We start from the raw sequence: 20,270 nt of genomic DNA, 5'->3' as shown, positions 1-20,270 counted from the left end.
TTAAAGATTAACATTTTGCTGTGGAATGCTATGTATTCATTTCCAATGTAATTCACACTACCATGGCACCATACATTTTAACTAGTGTGCATATTTCCTTTCCATAAGCAGTGTCACTATTAGTAATACATCTCTAAGTATAAAATTAGGTGCACAAAATGCTTTTATTGGGTCCAAGCAGGAGTCAAAGTCAGATTGCAGTTCCTGATATACAGCAACTAAGTTCATTTACACATACCATAGCTCATTGAATTAAATACAGGAAAAGAAAAAAAACAAAGTAAGTATTAGTATCTGTCTGTGGCACAGAAGTCCTGTACACACTTTGCAGATATCACGAAGTTAAGGGAGATAGAATACAAGGGTCCTACAAATACTGTACATAATTGTACCCTTTAGGAAGTATGATTATTTAATACAAGTGTGAAACGCACAGAAATCGTAGGTGCATTTTACAAAGCAAAGTGATGGTAAAAATATAACATGGTTCTTAAAATGGGCAAATTAATGTTGACCATCAACTCCTTAGAGGGATGAAATGCTCACAAAAAAACCTACTGGTTTAAAATGTTTCTTAAAAATACTATGCATTTACTTATGCCCGATTCCAGAACAAGTTAAGGCAAATGTAGCCCTCCACCAAAATACATACCTGATTTTTCTGGTATTTTTCAGCAGCTTTGTATTATATATATTTATAAGTATCTATATCCTTAAAAGCTCATGAATATTGAAACTTGCACTAGCTATGTCTACAAGCAGGCAAAAGTAGAGGCAGATTTCTGTAAATTGCAAAAAACAGTATCTTATCATGGATTCATTGGTTTAAAGTCTATGTAGAACTAGAATTCTGCAAACAGCGGTGGTTTTCATTAACCCGCCATGCCTGTTTAGGCTCTCGCTCTGCTCTCCGACCGGTACTCTGAAATACTTCTTAGGAGCACCCCACATCTGAAATAACTGGTAGAGTTAGGAGTTGAGCTATATGATTTCTAACTAATTTTCTGACTTAAGTCTCTTACTCAATTACAAACTAAATCTAAAGCCTGTATTTAGCATTAAAAAAAATGGAAAATTTGAACTTGCCCAGTCTATCTGTTAATCTAACTGAAGAAACCTTATAGTTGAAATTTCCCAAATGTGGATTTATTAAAACCTTAAGATGTATCTGGCTTTGTTCATTGAAAAAATATATCTGTACATCCTTCTTTAATTACCAAGTACCTAAAGGTTATAAATTATTTTTTGCTTTACATATGTTTTTCACAGCACAAGCATGAGGTGCTAAGAGTAAAGTAAAAAGTAATGATTTCAGTTGAAGGTAAGAAAATACGAGATCATTCTCAGTTGTAAGAGAGATCAACTGTGCTTTTAAATTCCACTGCAGATTGGTAGCAACAGCACACGTCTCGAGGGATCCAGTAACGCAGACACGGAGCAGCGAGCTGCGGAATGATTCTCATGACCGGATAGTAATTCGGTACCGTACTACGTGTACAGAGCACTACTTTAACCATGCAGTCCAGGTAGGTCATGCATCGCACTATGATCTGTAGTCCTTCTTGCTGTAGGGCTTATTTCCCAGAATATTATCTATTTCATTTACAATATGTGACGTCATCTTTGGAAGAACCTAGGAGTAGAAGAAAACCCACATTTAATTCAGCTTCCATTAAAAATAGTCACAGGTTTTTCCAAATTTAAATCTAGATTTATCAAATAATGTTTCCTCTGTTTTGGGGAGGTATGCGTGACAAATATTTAAACGTTTATCTAATATCTTTTTCCCCTAAGGGAAAATTACGGTAGCATCTTGTGAAGAATCACTGAAATGCTCCTAAGCTTTATACAATTTATGCACACAATGCAAAACTTTATACGTGATGTTACTCAAGTGCTCTGGGAAGAAAGCTGGTGTCAGGAACATCAGAGGGAACTCGTGAAAAGCAACGGAGAACAGTTAAAGTCAGTGCGTGCGACACGGGACCTGCGCTTTTTTAGGGACCCTTGCTGAAGACGTAGCACAGAATATACCATCGGATGTCCTGGGAGCGGGTCATTTGCTTTTTCGAGGCAGCTTTTGCTCAGCGTTAGAGCAACACGTCGATGCTACCTCTCGTTGCTGAGGACGGCTGCAACTCCCACGCTGGCTGGCAGGCGTGACGGGCAGCCGGCTTTGCCTAATTATCGTGTCTAACTAGAAACGCAACGGGCCTGACATGAAACGCAGACCATGAAACCGATAGTAGGAGCACGAGGACCCTAGTTTCTGCTAACGCCACCTTGAAATAACTCCGAGGAGAGTAAAGCAGTAGCTAACACATCCACACTTGGTTTTAGTGACAGTGCTTTAGCGCGTGGCCGCCGTGCGTACGTGCCTGTATGGCTCCGAGGTTCTCTATCAGTTGCTCGGGGTTGGAAGATCCCAGGAGGACAGAGCTGACCCCCTCGTTTCGCAGGCACCAGGCTGGGGCAAAGATACAAGAGGGTCAGGGACACGGGGCTCGCCGCGGCGCGTTGCTGCGGAGCCTCTCTAAACACTGCCGGCACGCGGACTGCAAAACCAGCTGGAGAAGCCTCCCTTGTGCGTACCTTCAAAGGGTTTTCAACCCCTTGATCCTTAGCCCCCCCCCCCCAAAAAAAAATTGTTTATAGATGCAGAGACCCCCGCAGAGCACAGCTACTGCTGCTGACAGACTCGCTGTCTTTCATGTTTTTTCACAGACGCCTTCCATGAAGTCCGAGAACTGGTAGGCTGAAAATAATTACTACAGAAAACCCTGTCCATAAAGGAATTCTTTTTCTAATATTTGTCAAAGTTTCTAGCTCTATTTGCAAATCCTGACATTTTGGAAGCCATTCCAAAGCCAAATGAAATGACATTTTTGTCATCCTTCAGGTCACTTGAGTCATTTCCAAGCCTATTGAACAGGATAACTGTGCGTCATGTTGATATTTCCCTTTTCCATTTTTAAACGTGCTCCCCCCCCTCACTGGATCGCTCTCGTTCTCACAGACGGAGAATTAGCAGCGCTGGAGTCACCGCATCTGCCTCACTCGCCGTTTCGCGGTCTGCCCCTCTCCCCGCGCTGCCTCCCCCGGCACCCGGCCGGCTGGGGACGGCTCCGTGCGCGGAGGGCACGGCCCTGACCCCTCGCTGCTCACGGCTCCTCCCGCTCGGCCGGGACGAGCAGGACGGGGAGCGGCGGGCCCCATGGGAAGGTACCGCCGCTTTGGCGCTGAAAGCACTCAGCGCAGACACACTAATTCAGCGCACGTCGTCACTTGCTCCTTTGCTACCAACAGGGAGAGGTTCCCGCGGAGGGACCGGGCGATGGACCCCACGGCACATCTCGGAGCACGCGTCCGCCCGCGGCCCTGCGCTGCTCTCCCCTCTTAGCTGGGGGGTTTCCCTTGCAAACGGCGGGGATCGGCCTCGGGGCTGCCTGAGCGCGCGGCCGCTTTCCAGCCCCGGCTCCGGGCCGGGCACGGAGGAGCCCGTTGCTCCCGCAGCCCCCGAGCGCTGCTGCCGGCCGCCCCGGGCCCGGGCACACGCGCTCCGCCCGGAGCCGCGCGGCACTAAATCTCCTGGCTTTAAAGACCGAGCTCCGATGTGCGAGGTGAGCGGTTTGGGGGGGTTTGGGGCCCGTTTCCACGTTTCTTGCCGTTTCCCACGCCGGCGGCTCCAGCCCTGCCTGGGGGCCGTCTGCCCCCCGAACCGCACACCCACGCAGCTCTCGTAATCTTTTGACTTAATTTGCCCAAGTGTGTTTTAAACAAAAAATAGCTATATAGCCACACACATAGCTGGCTGCAAATAAGAAGCTGTCCCTTGTGCTACTTGCAATGCACCGTTCCTGCGCGGTGCTACCGGCTGCAAAACCATCCCGGGGGCTTAAGTGGTCCGGCCCCCAGTGCAGCCTCTGCCCCCTCGCAGGTGCAGCCAGGCTTCGCCCTGCACCCGTCTTTCAGCAACCCAGCGGGCACTAAATTGCCGTCTCCGTTTCACGGCATTTCCCCTTGCGCCGCTGCAGCACGCGTTGCTGCCGGAAGGGAAGCAAGGGCGCAGCGCAGACGGCCACGCTCCCGCCGGCCTCACCCACGGCGAGCTGAGGTAGTGTGCACCCGAGACGCTCCGCGACGGGGGAGAGGTCCTTCAGCTTCACTTGCTGCCTCCGCCCTTCCTCGCTCACAATCTTCTCTTTCAGCCACTGGTAGCACTGGAGACCAAGCACAGGGCAAAGAGCCGTTAGTTTTACTCTTCCAAAATGGAAACTTCACCGCAATTATTAGCATCTCTTAAAAGCGTTACATCCCGCCCAGGGGTTCCTCCAGCCCCTGTAACGCAGTGATTTGCTGCCCGAAGTGACCATAACTGGGGAAAATACGTCGCCTTTCGGACGCTCCAGCTGCATTTATTCACCTCGGACTGAAACCTGGCACTTCCCGGTTTTGCTATCGGACCACTGGATCCAATCCCAGAATGGGAAAAAAGGAAGTATTAGCTATCCGAGAAGATTTTTGACTGAAAAAAAATTGCAAGAGAACATCTGATCTGGTTCAAGATTTACTACTAGCATTAGGAAACTAATCAGCAGCAGCCCAGATTTCTGTCCTCCAGCTCCCAACGTGATCCTGCTTCGTTCTCAGCCACGTGGTCTGCAGCCCTCCGAAACGCCACCTCCGGAGCCAGCTCACGGCTGGCTTGCTCGGTAAATACCTCGTTTTGTAGAAAAAGGAGGGGGGAAGTCATTCAACACCACGCTTGCAACCTTTGCAAGCAAGGCAGCCTCCTCCCGCTCGGCTGGTTTGAACAAGGGTGGCTTTCGCCCGCGAGCTGCTACGGGGCAGAAACATCGAGGGGGATGTCTTTTTCCCCAAAACCCTGACGTTTTAACGCTCTGCTGTTTCTCAAGCCGCTGAGCGCCGTGAAGGCAGCGCTGACCCCGGAGCGGCGCCCACCCATCCGCCCGCCCGCCCGTCCACCCGTCCGTCCGTCCGTCCGTCCCCGGTCCGGGCAGAGCGTACCTTCAGCGCGGCCCTCGAGCTCTCGGGGACCCCGTTGCCGTACTTCCCTGAGATGATGCCGCAGGCCAGCGGGGACCAGGTCATCGCGCCCACGCCTGCGGGAAGCGGAGAGGGCGGCTCAGGCACCGGCTCAGGCACCGCGGCACCAGCATCACGCCGAGACGGGGCTGGCGGCGACGGCGGCTGCGACCCGCTGCCGGTTTGCAGCGCCGAGAGCAGCGCGGGGCTCGGCGGGCACCACCCGACCGGCCCGCGGGACGCACCGAAGCCAGCGGGTCTCCGCCCCGGGGCCGCCCGAGAACGAGGGGAAGCACCGCGGCCTCACCGATTTTGTGGTACAGCTCCGGCAGCTGCACCTCCACCTTCTCCCGCTGGAAGAGGTGGTACTCGGCCTGCTCGCACACCGGCGGGATCATGTTGAACTGCCGCGCCACCGAGTAGGCTTCCTGCGGGAGGCAAGCGGGAGCGAGCTGCCGCGCGGCCGAAAGCCGGCGGCACCCGTGGGGCTGCCCCGCGCCCGCGCTGCCTTCCTCCTCCTCCTCCTCCTCCTCCTCACCATGATCTCCATGGCGCTCCAGCGCGACGTCCCCCAGTACATGGCCATGCCCTGGTTGATCACGTGCGTCATCGCCCGCACGATTTCTGCCGAGGAGGAGGGGAGAAGTGAGCCCGCGCGCGCCGCGGCTTGGGGACGACAAACTGGAACTTGGGGTTAAAATAAGCTTTCGTCCAACTTGATTTAATCCAAGCAAACACTGACTCTTGCTCCCTTCACTAGCGACACTAAGATGCTGGTGGTAAGTTACGGAGCTGCGCAATCCCCTGGGTCGCATCGGTCGCCCCGTCCGCGCAGCGGCTGCAGCGTGCCCAGGCTAAAGCCCGCCGAGACGCTCGGTTTTCTCCGCCTTTTCCCCCGGGCCGGGCGCTTTGCTGCAACGACCCCGGCACAAAAACGCCGCGGAGGCGGGACGGCGGGCGACCGGCTGCCGGCACAGCGGCGAAAACGAGCCGCTGCCGCTGCCCTGCGCCGGGCCATGGTCTGAGCAAAGCTCCCAGCCTCCTCGGCTTTGCATAACCAGATCAGGTACCAGGCTTGGGAATCAGGGGGTCGCACGCACACATTTTGCTTTTCATGAAGAAAAGGGAAAAAAAAAAAGTCATCCCTGGCCCACAGCTGCCCATGAGGTTTGGGAGCATGAGGTGACGCAGGCAGGAATGCCCAGGCGTCTCCTACCAGGCTCCGACAGCTCTCCCATAAATGCAATACTACGTTTGCATAGATTTGTTTGCAATACATTGCACATCTGCACTAGATTTGTATGCAGTACACTGCACACCTGCACCAGATTGCACATCTGCACTAGATTTGTTTGCAGTACACTGCACACCTGCACCAGATTGCACATCTGCACTAGATTTGTTTGCAGTACACTGCACACCTGCACCAGATTGCACATCTGCACTAGATCTGTTTGCAGTACACTGCACACCTGCACCAGATTGCACATCTGCACTAGATTTGTTTGCAATACGCTGCACATTTGGCAGCGTAACAGCTCGCTTTGGCCGCCCAGCGCTGCAGCAGCTCGGCCAGCACCAGCGCAGCCTCCTGCCCTTCCCTCGCTTCTTTTTCCCAAGCCGCCTTCCTGGCGGGAGGGGCTGGATGCATCTGCCGGGAATGCAATCCTTCCAATGAGGAAATGGTGTTAAAAAGCTGCCTGGCAAAACGGCTAACGTTAGCCGCTAACAGCAAACCACTGGAACCGACAGAAACAAGCCAAATCGGCTCTGAGAAGCGCAAGACGAGGACAACAGCCAGCCGTCACCGTAAAGCACAGGCTCGCTCACGTGGAGCGGGTGCCGCCGTATTTCGGCACCTTCTCCTCCGGGGCGAGCCGTGGGGTGCCGGCTGCCCTCCGCTGCTGCCGGACAAATTCCTGCCCCGGCGCGCGGCAGAGCTGCTGCCCGCGGGTGCCCGAGGACCGTCACCGCCACGGGCTGCCTCTCATGGCACCGGCAGCCTCCGCCGATTTAAGGCATTAAAAGAAAAAAAAAGAAAAAAAGCGCTGCTGGGCAGAGGCTGGATTTCACCAGCAACTCAGCTCCGATCCGTCTGGAGCCGGGCCGGCCGGCACGCTGCTCGGAGAAGGTGCTCGGGAGGCAGAAGTCCATCTGCCGACGGGGCTTTTTCTTACACCGCCTGGAAAGGCTAATCCGCGCTCAAGGAAACCCGCCTCGGGTTAAGAAAAACGCTGCTCTCTAACAACGAGGGAGATGCTCACGCGGCGGCGGAGCGGCGTGCCGGGGGGCGAGCTGCCGCCCCGACTCACGGGACCGCGACCGGCCCGGCGTGAAGGTCGCAGCTCCCCCTCGGAGCCGTCCGAAGGGACCGGGACGAGGAGCCGAGGAAAGGAGCAACGCTAACGGCACCCCCGGGATGTTAGCAAATCCTCCAATTCGCTTTTCAGGGAGAGGAGGGCATTGCATTTACGGGCTCCGTACAGGCCCCCGGGATACGGTGAGGAGGTGCTGCTATCGCAGCTGCCCCAGTTCCCCCCCAAACGTCGCCCCGCGTCCCGCTGCCGCCGGCAGCGGGGGCCACCGACCTTCCATGGGGGTGTTGCTGTCGGGGCGGTTGGCGAAGACCACGTCCACGTACTCCAGCTGCAGCCTCTGCAGCGACGCCTTCAGCCCTGCAAGCGCCCAGGGGAGAGAAACAGCCGCCCCGGCCCCCGCATCAGGGGCGAGACGGTGCCGCGGGCACAGGCGTGCGCGGCCCCCCGCGACGCGCCCCGCTGCCGAGCGCGCACGAAGAGCCGGGCGAAGCCGAGCGGCTCGAGGACGCTCTCCGGCTTTGGGGATGAAGAGCAGCCGCTTGTGCTCTGCGTTTCTATGGAAATGCTAGCTACTTTCCGCAGAAACATTGCAAACATTTGCATTATTCGCTGTGCGTCCTATGACGCGGTGCCAACTGCTGCCAGGATTTTTCTGCAGTTCCTTGCAAGGCGACGGGCGCAGAGGGCACCGGCAAGCGGGTCCCCCCGGGGCCCGGCAGCGGCGGCAGCTCACGCCAAGGCCCGGCCGAGCGGTGCCTCAGCAGCGATCGCCCAGAGCCGTCGGGGCTGATGGCGTGAAGCAGCGCGAGCGCTAACCGTCTCCAGCATGCACAGCGCAATAAAATAACCATTTTTCATCACTGCAGTTATTGCAGGAGCACGCCGTTTCTACGGCTTTGCAAGCAAAACGCCGCTCTGGGGCCCTGGGGAGCAGGCGACACAGGCGCAGGCACGTGCGGGGGTGTAAAAGAAAAGCCAATAACGTGTGAATGCGAAGGAAGACGAGCCAAAACGCGATATACCCGAAAACCGCGTGCCCGGCGCCGCGTACCTTCGATGATGTGCTTGCGGGAAAGGCCCCTCTCCGTCTCGGCCCTGCGGGGAGGGAAGGGCAGCGTCGGCCGGTGCCGCGTTCACCCGTCTCCCCTCCCCTCCCGGCCAGGGCCAGCGGCAGCGTGCAACTCCGCGCTGCTTTTTCCCAGGCTGTTTAAACTTGCATGCGCTTCTGATGGATCAGCCAGGTTTTGAACCTGCTGCGAGGCAACGGCACGATAAAGTAAGACAGTTACTATAAATCCGCACTGCCAAAACGCGTGGCAGCGTCTTATTTATATTCAGGCTCTGCTGGAGGAGCAGAGAACGACGTTGCATCGCTCAGCTTCAAAACAGCGCAAATAATTCCTGTGAAACAGGGAGAAAAAGAAATGCACATATATACATATATATATGTATATGCACACATATATGTGTGTATTCCTTTGCCCAGAGTGCCTGGCGCAGACCTCCCGGACCAGCGCTTGCTCTCGGGCACCCTGCACGGTTTCGCCTGGTTTTGCTGCTCATTCTGATAGACCTGAAAAATCAATATTAATATTTCGCTCTAGGGCAGAAAACGGCGGCCCGTTCCTGCTGCAAACGGAGGGTCTTTTCGATGCGGCTCTCCGCAGGGAACCGCCTCACCCCGGACCGGCGGGTCGGAGGGATGTTTTTACCTTTGCATCAAGCCGGGTCCAGCCCCGGGGCCGGGCTGGGGTTGCCCTCGCTGCTCGGCTCCCCTCCGGCCCCGGCAGCCCAGAGCAACCCCCCGGCTCCGTCCAGCACCGCTTTCCTCCGAGATTTGGGAAGAGGAGGAAAAATGACCGCGCCACCGCCGCGGCGGTTGCATTCACCCCGTGCTTAACGGGGTCACCCGGCTGCTAGGGGCAACACCGGGCAGCGGTGAGGACTAGCGCGGGCGAGCGCAGGACTTACTTTCCGCCCCAGTACAGCTTTGTCGTGATGACCAGGCTGGACCTCCTGCAAACGGGGAAAAAAGGTATTATTGCTCGAAAGCCCCAGCGCAGGGCAGCGTGCCAGCCGGAGAACCACGCGACGGCACCACGCGCAAGGGCAAAGCGCAGCTCCAGCATTTTTTTGCGCGCTGCTATGACCCTTTTCTAAGGGGCTGGAGGGGCTGGTTCTGTCGGCACGTTAAGGGCAGACGCGACCGTGGGGAACGACCGGTCCGGCACCCGAAATCGAAGCTGGATTAAGTCAGGTGATAAAAGGATGCACGTGTGCCGCCGGGGAGCGACCGCCGTCCCCAGACCCGTTTCCCAAAGGTCACGGGCGAAACGCCGTGTTTTGGCCGCGGATTCCCTAGGGAATGCCCCGAAGCCGGCCGGGGCCCCTGGGGACGTGGGAAGCGCCCGCCGCGGCACGGGCACGCTGCACCAGCCGAGGCTCTCCCGCGCGCCCGCCGGCCCTACCTCCAGCCCTTCTTCCTGAGGATGTTGCCCAGGATCACCTCCGCCCTGCGCGGGACGAGAGAAACACAACACACCCGGCTCAGCCCGGCGAGGGAAGGCGCCAGGCTCTCCCGCCCGCGGCGCCGGGACGCGCTCGCTGCAGGAGCATCCCGCCGGGACGCCCGCCTCCGGGTACCCAGCCGCCGAAATCGCCGCCCAGCGCGCGCCCGGCGTCCCGTTTTGTCCCTAAATGAAGCAGCGACACCAAGAGCACGAGGTGCCCGGCAGCACGAGCCACCGCTCTCCCTCGGGACCGTCACTGCTGCGGTGGCTGATTGCTATTACGACATGCAATTTTTCCTTCATTCCCGACAGCGGGAGCAAGAGGCATCGCGAAACCCGCGACCGGAGTCGCCGGAGGAGGGAGCCCCGGTCGCGGCGGGCGCTCACTTGCCAGCCGCATACACCTCGGCCGTGTCGAAGAGGTTCACGCCGCTCTCGTAGGCGATGGTCATCAGCTGCTCGGCGACCTGCGAGGAGCAGAGGAGAGGTGACGGCCCCGGCCGGGCGACCCCTCGGGGCTGCCCGCGCTGCCCGGCGGATCCGAGTTCGCTCTGCCCGAGCTTGCTTGGAGCTGATGGACGCTGGGCTGCAAGGAGCCAGGAGCATGGTCTTGGACCACCCCAGCACGCTTGGGTCATCCAGAAGCACACGTCCACCCCAAGAGCTCCTCTGGTCCACCAAAGCACGCTGGGGTCATCCAGAAGCACACGTCCACCCCAAGAGCTCTTCTGGTCCACCCCAGCATGCTTGGGTCATCCAGAAGCACACGTCCACCCCAAGAGCTCCTCTGGTCCACCAAAGCACGCTTGGGTCATCCAAAAGCACATGTCCACCCCAGCACGCTTGGGTCATCCAGAAGCACACATCCACCCCAAGAGCTCTTCTGGTCCACCAAAGCACGCTTGGGTCATCCAAAAGCACATGTCCACCCCAGCACGCTTGGGTCATCCAGAAGCACACATCCACCCCAAGAGCTCTTCTGGTCCACCAAAGCACGCTTGGGTCATCCAAAGCACATGTCCACCCCAAGGGTGCTTTCAGTCAACCAAAAACCAGCACTGGGGTGTGGAAGGCTCAGCTCTGTGACTGCCCACCCACCACCAGTGTGGAGGAATCGGACGCAAAGGCAGCCTCGAATACGTTAACACCGGCCTCACTTCAGCGCCGATTTCTCCCCAAGCCCCCCACCTCGGGAGAAGGTAAGCTGTACCCCACAGGCACCAGGTCAGAAGAAATTTATGTCTTAAAAAACTGTAGTTAGAAGCTGAAAGTGGCAGGAGGGTCCAGACACCCTCGGTCCTGTCCCCAGCCTGCGTGCTTTTTCCTTAAATAATTCAAAGGAAAGCTCAGACCTCTCAGAACAGCCTTCTAACCGAAGGAAACGCAAGACAAAGCGGGGAGCTGGGGGGTGCACAGCCCGCGGCCCCCGCCCACGAGCCCCCGGCCCTGCCCCGCGCCGGCCACACCACCCCCAGAGCCCCCCTCCAAGGCGCCCCGGGGGCAGCGAGCTCCTCTCGTGGGTCGTCCTCTGCTCTCTAGCAGGAAAGCGGCCAGGACTGTAACAGGGTTACAGCAATTACTCTGCAAATCTATGGAATTTAATGCAGCAAGAGAGGTCTCAGCATGGTAATAGCCTCTCTTTTTTTGGCAGCCGGACAGGCTTCTCTACGATTCTCCAGCCGCCTTTGCAGACTATTGCAGCAGCCGAAGGTTATCGCCTCCAACCCCCATTAAAATCCCCGGACGCCCCGGTGCCGAGCGGAGGGGACCGTGCAAAGGGGGGGGACGCGCTGGCAGGGACGGCACCGTGCCCAGCCTGGCCCCCCCCCCCCGTCAGCATCTGCACTGGCCGCGTCCAGCCAAGGAGAGCGACGGCCGTCGGACCAAACGCGTGCGCGGAAGGAGCCTTTCTGCTGCAACCTCGAACACTAAAAACACCAGAAATAAACTGGGCCCCGTGATCCGCGGCGAGCAGAGGAGATAACGCAGATCAAATGACTTCAAAACGAAAAGCCTCTGCGATCAAAACCCTGCGCCTCTCCTCCGGAAAAAGTTATTTTGGGATTTGATGTCGTAACACTAGAAGCGAGGCTGCTGGAAGCTGCTGGGTTGGTTGTTTTTTGGTGAATAACATTCACAAGGTACCTGACGCTCAGTGAAACCCACGTGTTGTGCAGCATTTCTGGGGAACGTTATCGGAGATGAAGAGCCATCTGCTACGGGCAAGAGCGAGTAAAAAAGCAAAACAAAAAAGCCCACAAAAAACAAGCACATTTTCACTTGTTTCATCTCATTCTGCAAAACTAGCAGCTCCCGCCGGGCCCCGGGAACCGCGCGGCTGCCAGCGGCGGAGGTGAGACGCTCGTCCCCAGCCAGCGACGAGCAGGTTGATCCGAGGGAACGGGTGTTTTGGTTAAAGCCGATCTCTGCAGACATCCCCACCACCACCGGGGTTTTCCGTGGCCGCAGCCCCAGCCCGGCAGCCCTTGGCGCACCGGCCCCTGCCCCGACGGGCTGCAGAAAGCCCCCGGCTCGGCGCGGCACCGCGGCCCAACGGCACTCACCTCGTCCGAGATCTGCCCTCCGAACGTGACCCACGTCCCTGGAAAGAGCGGAACGGGGGTTACGGCCCGGCGACGCCTCGCTCCGGCGGGAACGCAGCTACGGGCACCTTTGCTGTGTCCGTAGGCAGGCGTCACCCATCTCCCGCAGCGCGTCGGCGTTTACCCGGGTCTGGAAGAGCCCGGCCCGCTTCGGCTGCCAAAGCTGCAGGGAACGCTGCGGAGACGGCGTTGGAGACCTTCTCCAAGCGCGCACGCCTCCCCGCGAGCAGCCCCCCGTAACGAAGCTCTGCGGCTTTTGGGCCGCCCCCCAAATTAATTAATTCACAAATATCCTCCCTGTCCCCCACCGAGGTTTCTGCAGTTTCCCTGCCGTCCTTAATCCCCGGAGGTCAGCGACCACTCTGGCCCGGGAGCGCGAGCGGCCCCGTCCCTGCAAACGGGAGCACGTGGGAACCGCGGCGGATGCGGCCACCGCCACCCCGGCAGCTCCCGCTCCTCCAGCTCCTTTGTGCAGGTGGGGAAGGAAAAAGAAAAGAAAAGAAAAAGCATGAAACCTGCTTTCCGTGTTAAAGCCTCGGGAGGGTTATTCCTACAGGAAGGCGTTAAAAGGCTTTTGTACGGAGAGCCGCTGAGGCTGCTTCTCCCAAAGGGCTTGTTCTGCCCGAGCAGGCAGAGCAGCCCCAGCGCGGGCAGGAGCAGCGGGCGCTACGCAGGCAGGAGGCATTACGGGCGCTACGCAGGCAGGAGGCATTACGGGCTACGCAGGCAGGAGGCATTACGGGTGCTACGCGGGCAGGAGGCATTACGGGCTACGCGGGCAGGAGGCATTACGGGCGCTACGCAGGCAGGAGGCATTACGGGCTACGCAGGCAGGAGGCATTACGGGCTACGCAGGCAGGAGGCATTACGGGCGCTGCGGGCAGGAGGCATTACGGGCTACGCAGGCAGGAGGCATTACGGGCTACGCAGGCAGGAGGCATTACGGGCGCTGCGGGCAGGAGGCATTACGGGCTACGCAGGCAGGAGGCATTACGGGCTACGCAGGCAGGAGGCATTACGGGCGCTACGCGGGCAGGAGGCATTACGGGCTACGCGGGCAGGAGGCATTACGGGCGCTACGCAGGCAGGAGGCATTACGGGCTACGCAGGCAGGAGGCATTACGGGCGCTACGCAGGCAGGAGGCATTACGGGCTACGCAGGCAGGAGGCATTACGGGCGCTACGCGGGCAGGAGGCATTACGGGCTACGCGGGCAGGAGGCATTACGGGCGCTACGCGGGCAGGAGGCATTACGGGCTACGCAGGCAGGAGGCATTACGGGCGCTACGCGGGCAGGAGGCATTACGGGCTACGCAGGCAGGAGGCATTACGGGCGCTACGCAGGCAGGAGGCATTACGGGCTACGCGGGCAGGAGGCATTACGGGCTACGCAGGCAGGAGGCATTACGGGCGCTACGCGGGCAGGAGGCATTACGGGCTACGCAGGCAGGAGGCATTACGGGCGCTACGCAGGCAGGAGGCATTACGGGCGCTACGCGGGCAGGAGGCATTACGGGCTACGCAGGCAGGAGGCATTACGGGCGCTACGCAGGCAGGAGGCATTACGGGCTACGCGGGCAGGAGGCATTACGGGCTACGCAGGCAGGAGGCATTACGGGCGCTACGCGGGCAGGAGGCATTACGGGCTACGCAGGCAGGAGGCATTACGGGCGCTACGCAGGCAGGAGGCATTACGGGCTACGCGGGCAGGAGGCATTACGGGCTACGCAGGCAGGAGGCATTACGGGCGCTACGCGGGCAGGAGGCATTACGGGCTACGCAGGCAGGAGGCATTACGGGCTACGCGGGCAGGAGGCATTACGGGCGCTACGCAGGCAGGAGGCATTACGGGCGCTACGCAGGCAGGAGGCATTACGGGCTACGCAGGCAGGAGGCATTACGGGCTACGCAGGCAGGAGGCATTACGGGCGCTGCGCAGGCAGGAGGCATTACGGGCTACGCAGGCAGGAGGCATTACGGGCCACGCAGGCAGGAGGCATTACGGGCGCTGCGCAGGCAGGAGGCATTACGGGCTACGCAGGCAGGAGGCATTACGGGCGCTACGCAGGCAGGAGGCATTACGGGCGCTGCGCAGGCAGGAGGCATTACGGGCTACGCAGGCAGGAGGCATTACGGGCGCTGCGCAGGCAGGAGGCATTACGGGCTACGCAGGCAGGAGGCATTACGGGCCACGCAGGCAGGAGGCATTACGGGCGCTACGCAGGCAGGAGGCATTACGGGCGCTACGCAGGCAGGAGGCATTACGGGCTACGCAGGCAGGAGGCATTACGGGCGCTACGCAGGCAGGAGGCATTACGGGCTACGCAGGCAGGAGGCATTACGGGCGCTACGCAGGCAGGAGGCATTACGGGCTACGCAGGCAGGAGGCATTACGGGCGCTACGCAGGCAGGAGGCATTACGGGCTACGCAGGCAGGAGGCATTACGGGCGCTACGCAGGCAGGAGGCATTACGGGCTACGCGGGCAGGAGGCATTACGGGCTACGCAGGCAGGAGGCATTACGGGCGCTACGCAGGCAGGAGGCATTACGGGTGCTACGTGGGCAGGAGGCATTACGGGCTACGCGGGCAGGAGGCATTACGGGCGCTACGCGGGCAGGAGGCATTACGGGTGCTACGCAGGCAGGAGGCATTACGGGCGCTGCGGGCAGGAGGCATTACGGGCTACGCGGGCAGGAGGCATTACGGGCGCTACGCGGGCAGGAGGCATTACGGGCTACGCGGGCAGGAGGCATTACGGGCGCTACGCAGGCAGGAGGCATTACGGGCGCTACGCGGGCAGGAGGCATTACGGGCGCTGCACAGGCAGGAGGCATTACGGGCTACGCAGGCAGGAGGCATTACGGGCGCTACGCAGGCAGGAGGCATTACGGGCCACGCAGGCAGGAGGCATTACGGGCTACGCGGGCAGGAGGCATTACGGGCTACGCAGGCAGGAGGCATTACGGGCGCTACGCAGGCAGGAGGCATTACGGGCTACGCAGGCAGGAGGCATTACGGGCTACGCAGGCAGGAGGCATTACGGGCGCTACGCAGGCAGGAGGCATTACGGGCTACGCAGGCAGGAGGCATTACGGGCGCTACGCAGGCAGGAGGCATTACGGGCTACGCGGGCAGGAGGCATTACGGGCGCTACGCAGGCAGGAGGCATTACGGGCTACGCAGGCAGGAGGCATTACGGGCTACGCAGGCAGGAGGCATTACGGGCTACGCGGGCAGGAGGCATTACGGGCGCTACGCGGGCAGGAGGCATTACGGGCTACGCGGGCAGGAGGCATTACGGGCTACGCAGGCAGGAGGCATTACGGGCGCTACGCAGGCAGGAGGCATTACGGGCCACGCAGGCAGGAGGCATTACGGGCGCTATGCGGGCAGGAGGCATTACGGGCGCTACGCAGGCAGGAGGCATTACGGGTGCTACGCGGGCAGGAGGCATTACGGGCTACGCAGGCAGGAGGCATTACGGGCGCTACGCGGGCAGGAGGCATTACGGGCGCTACGCGGGCAGGAGGCATTACGGGCTACGCAGGCAGGAGGCATTACGGGCGCTACGCGGGCAGGAGGCATTACGGGCGCTACGCGGGCAGGAGGCATTACGGGCTACGCAGGCAGGAGGCATTACGGGCGCTACGCGGGCAGGAGGCATTACGGGCGCTACGCAGGCAGGAGGCATTACGGGCCACGCGGGCAGGAGGCATTACGGGCGCTACGCGGGCAGGAGGCATTACGGGCGCTACGCAGGCAGGAGGCATTACGGGCGCTACGCGGGCAGGAGGCATTACGGGTGCTACGCAGGCAGGAGGCATTACGGGCGCTACGCGGGCAGGAGGCATTACGGGTGCTACGCAGGCAGGAGGCATTACGGGCGCTACGCAGGCAGGAGGCATTACGGGTGCTACGCGGGCAGGAGGCATTACGGGTGCTACGCAGGCAGGAGGCATTACGGGCGCTACGCGGGCAGGAGGCATTACGGGCTACGCGGGCAGGAGGCATTACGGGCGCTACGCAGGCAGGAGGCATTACGGGCTACGCAGGCAGGAGGCATTACGGGCGCTACGCAGGCAGGAGGCATTACGGGCTACGCGGGCAGGAGGCATTACGGGCTACGCAGGCAGGAGGCATTACGGGCTACGCAGGCAGGAGGCATTACGGGCCACGCAGGCAGGAGGCATTACGGGCGCTACGCAGGCAGGAGGCATTACGGGCTACGCAGGCAGGAGGCATTACGGGCGCTACGCAGGCAGGAGGCATTACGGGCTACGCAGGCAGGAGGCATTACGGGCTACGCAGGCAGGAGGCATTACGGGCGCCACGCAGGCAGGAGGCATTACGGGCGCTACGCAGGCAGGAGGCATTACGGGCGCTGCGGGCAGGAGGCATTACGGGCTACGCGGGCAGGAGGCATTACGGGCGCTACGCAGGCAGGAGGCATTACGGGCTACGCAGGCAGGAGGCATTACGGGCGCTACGCGGGCACGAGGCATTACGGGCCACGCAGGCAGGAGGCATTACGGGCGCTGCAGGCAGGAGGCATTACGGGCGCTGCAGGCAGGAGGCATTACGGGCGCTACGCAGGCAGGAGGCATTACGGGCTACGCGGGCAGGAGGCATTACGGGCCACGCAGGCAGGAGGCATTACGGGCCACGCGGGCAGGAGGCATTACGGGCGCTACGCAGGCAGGAGGCATTACGGGCTACGCAGGCAGGAGGCATTACGGGCTACGCGGGCAGGAGGCATTACGGGCCACGCAGGCAGGAGGCATTACGGGCGCTACGCAGGCAGGAGGCATTACGGGCTACGCAGGCAGGAGGCATTACGGGCTACGCAGGCAGGAGGCATTACGGGCGCTGCGGGCAGGAGGCATTACGGGCGCTGCGGGCAGGAGGCATTACGGGCGCTGCGGGCAGGAGGCATTACGGGCGCTGCGGGCAGCACGTCCTCCTTGCAGCGGGGCGACTCTCCCCTTCCGACACGCAGTCGCCCTCGCTGTCCTGCTAGAGCGGTCGGAGGTCACGTCCAGGGCTGCAGAAACCGCTCGTTTTGGAAGGTTTTCCCTGTGCTTTTACATCGCATTTTGGGTTTGGGGGGGCTGGTAGCTCCCTGCGGGGCAGCCGCCGGCGGACGAGCTGCCTCCTCGGCAGCAGTCACGGCAAGTCTTGCCCAAGCACCGCAGCGTTCCCAGATATTCCCGAACCTCCGGCGCTCGCTAAACTCGCCCGCCGCTGCCGGAGGGGTCGCGGGGAGCAGCGTGGAGCGGAGGGGGAGCGGGCCGGGCCGGAGCGCGATTCCTCGGAGGGACCTCGCCGGTCAGCTCGCGGGACGCAACGGCCCAGGGGCTTTCGGGCTCCCCGTTTCGGGAATTCCCGCCCGGCCGTTCCCACGCTGGGGCGGCCCCGAGGTTCAGGAAAAGCTCCGCAAGGCGCTTCTCCCCGCCGCTCCCCCCCCAGCTCCTCCTGCACGGCAACACCTGCTCTTGGCACGGCCACAGGGATGGAGACGGAAAGCCCTGCAGCAGAGAAGACCTCTCCTCCGGCCACCGGGCATCTGCTTCCACCAGCAGAGCTCCCTTGTCAGCAGAGGCCGTGTTTTTATGACTTACAGCCGGGGGCTTCAGGGCAGCTTCCACGTCCCCCCCGTTTTAGGTCACACCCGAGCACGCTGCAGCTCCCACAGCCCCTCTCCCACGAGCGCGTCCAGCCTCGAGCCCCCGGGGGGGAGGCCCGGGCCGGCCCCCACGCGCCTCCTCGCCCGCACGTCGCTCAGGCTGGGTTTTTCCGCCAGAAAGACCCTTTTTTCTGCAGTGCTTTATACTGCATTTTTGTTCTTTGCTTTCTGACTGCAACGCCGCAGCGACGGGCTGCTCGGCCCCACGCGCCCCATCCGTGTCCCCGCCACCCCCGCGGGCTTCGGCAGCGGCATCCGGATCGGGGTGAAACGCGGCGGTGCTGAGCCCGGCCGGGGCGGGGAGGGGGGTGATACTCACCGAGGCCTAAGCACGAAACTCTCAGTCCAGATTTTCCAAGGTTCCTGGAATAAAAAGAAAATGATTAGAAATTAATATTAAGTCCTGCAGGGACGCACAGCTTTAATAACTCGGCAGAAAAGCATCAGACTACGAGCGCCAGCCCAGCTTTGTCCAGATCCTTCCTCTTCCTCCGAAACGGGGAGACGCTCACTCATTTGAACGCTCTCAGGAAAATAAGTTCCCAATTTTGACAACGGTGAATGTACTGTGATATCCTTCTGCCTCACCGGATCGCAACTTTTTGCATAAAATAAAGTTTGAAATGCAGCTCTGCAGCCATTCCCATGCTCCCGCAGATCCCAACATGCACATAAACCTCACGACGGCAGAAAAACACCCTTACGGGGGTCCCCGGGCGCCTTCGAGCCCCCGCTGCTCCGGGCGGGCGTTTTGCAGCGTCTGCACCGCCGCGAGCAGCCCGCGCCCCGCGCTCCCCCGGCGCGTAGTGCTCGCCGTAGTAACACCGATTAGAGCATTTGCCTCGTTCAGCTGCACATTTTTTATTCACCTTCACACTTGTCAAAACAGTCGCATCCATCGCAACGTCTAACCGAAACTCGTGGTCCGGCTGCAGCGGCGTCGCGGGAGGGCGATGGGCGAGCGCTCCCCCGAAAGCGAGCAAAGCCGCCGTGCAGCACGGCACGCTCACGTGCACCAACGAGGTAAAGGCATTGCCCTTCCCCCCAATTAACAGAGCGAGACAAGATAATTAGCTGGGAGGCCAGGGGATGTGCCGCATCGTCAACCCCTGCCCTAGCTTAGGGCTGCAAAGTACCCGGCTAATCACGCCCTCCTGCTCCAGCCTCTGAGTTACAGCGGGATCCGTGCAATCTTTTTGCCACACCGAGGTATAATTTGGAGCCCGTCTCGACCTCTTATTTCGGAGCACCGTGAGCAATTCCTGCGCTCTCTGCTCTGAATGAGCCATTTCCAGCAAAAGCCGAAGGCGACAGAAACCCCCCAAAACACAACTTAGCAAAAACCAGCCCAGACCAGAAGCTCGTTCTGCAGCCGTTTCGGCTACCGCGCTCACGGGGCGGGATTTGGCTCGCGCAATAGCCACCGGAGCCCCGGAGCAGCCGGGAGCTGCAGCCGGAGGGCACCGAGCCCCCGGGCCCCGCGGCCCCGCTCCGGGCCTCCTGCCTCCTCCTTTTCCTCCCCCGAGGCATCGGCACGATGTGCGAAAGCCTTTTCCTGCCCACGCCACAAACCCCTAAAAATAGATGTGTTTTTCCCCCCTCGGAGCGGCAGTGCGGCTGGGCCCTGGGGCAGCGGGGAAGCGATGCCCGCGCGGGGCGGTGCCAGGCGCTGCCTCCGCATCACCCTGCACCCCCACCGCCTGCATGTATTTTGCAGAACAACTGCTTTTAAGCCACGGTCCTCGCCGGGCCCTTCTTCAGGCCTCCAGCGCTGCCCCTGCGACTCGTTCCCAAGCAGGGTGCTTGGAAAATGCTATGTTTATTACGAAGAGCCAACGCTGAAGCTGCCGAGTGTCTTTAGTGCAAGATCCTTCCTGCAGGATTAATCCCGCAGCTGCCTGGCAGCTTGCAGAGGCGCCCGTTGCGTTGCACACGCGTCAAAACCGAACGCAGGATCATTTCCCGTTGCACGAACACGAGCTCGACTCCTTCGTACGTCACCAGCTCTGAAGTTCGGCTCAGCGCATCAACGAGCGGGTCGGGGGAGGCGAAACCCGCCGGGGCGCAGAGCCCGCGCCGTGCCCGGAGCAGCACCGCGGCTCCCCGAG

At 60.2% G+C, this 20,270-nt stretch overlaps 1 protein-coding gene across 3 annotated transcripts in view; it reads right to left on the bottom strand.

Annotated features, from left to right (window-relative positions):
* Positions 1–145: 145 nt before the first annotated feature.
* KCNAB1 (potassium voltage-gated channel subfamily A regulatory beta subunit 1) overlaps positions 146–20,270 on the bottom strand; it is a 34,492-nt gene continuing 14,367 nt past the window's right edge. For all 3 annotated transcript variants that reach the window (XM_026096894.2, XM_064516520.1, XM_064516518.1), the window contains exons 2-14: positions 18,482–18,525; positions 12,439–12,476; positions 10,262–10,341; positions 9,833–9,877; positions 9,336–9,380; positions 8,416–8,459; positions 7,635–7,721; positions 5,585–5,670; positions 5,354–5,474; positions 5,029–5,123; positions 4,100–4,220; positions 2,379–2,467; positions 146–1,633 (exon numbers count right to left, since the gene is read on the bottom strand). In XM_026096894.2, coding sequence (XP_025952679.1) covers positions 1,544–1,633; positions 2,379–2,467; positions 4,100–4,220; positions 5,029–5,123; positions 5,354–5,474; positions 5,585–5,670; positions 7,635–7,721; positions 8,416–8,459; positions 9,336–9,380; positions 9,833–9,877; positions 10,262–10,341; positions 12,439–12,476; positions 18,482–18,525 — 985 coding nt within the window. In that variant the 3' untranslated portion in view covers positions 146–1,543. The remainder of the gene's footprint in view (positions 1,634–2,378; positions 2,468–4,099; positions 4,221–5,028; positions 5,124–5,353; positions 5,475–5,584; positions 5,671–7,634; positions 7,722–8,415; positions 8,460–9,335; positions 9,381–9,832; positions 9,878–10,261; positions 10,342–12,438; positions 12,477–18,481; positions 18,526–20,270) is intronic.

Source organism: Dromaius novaehollandiae, chromosome 9, assembly GCF_036370855.1.
Source record: "Dromaius novaehollandiae isolate bDroNov1 chromosome 9, bDroNov1.hap1, whole genome shotgun sequence".
Classification (NCBI taxonomy): Eukaryota; Metazoa; Chordata; class Aves; order Casuariiformes; family Dromaiidae; genus Dromaius; species Dromaius novaehollandiae.
Note: the sequence above shows the minus strand (reverse complement) of the source record. Positions and strands in the feature narration are given on the sequence as shown.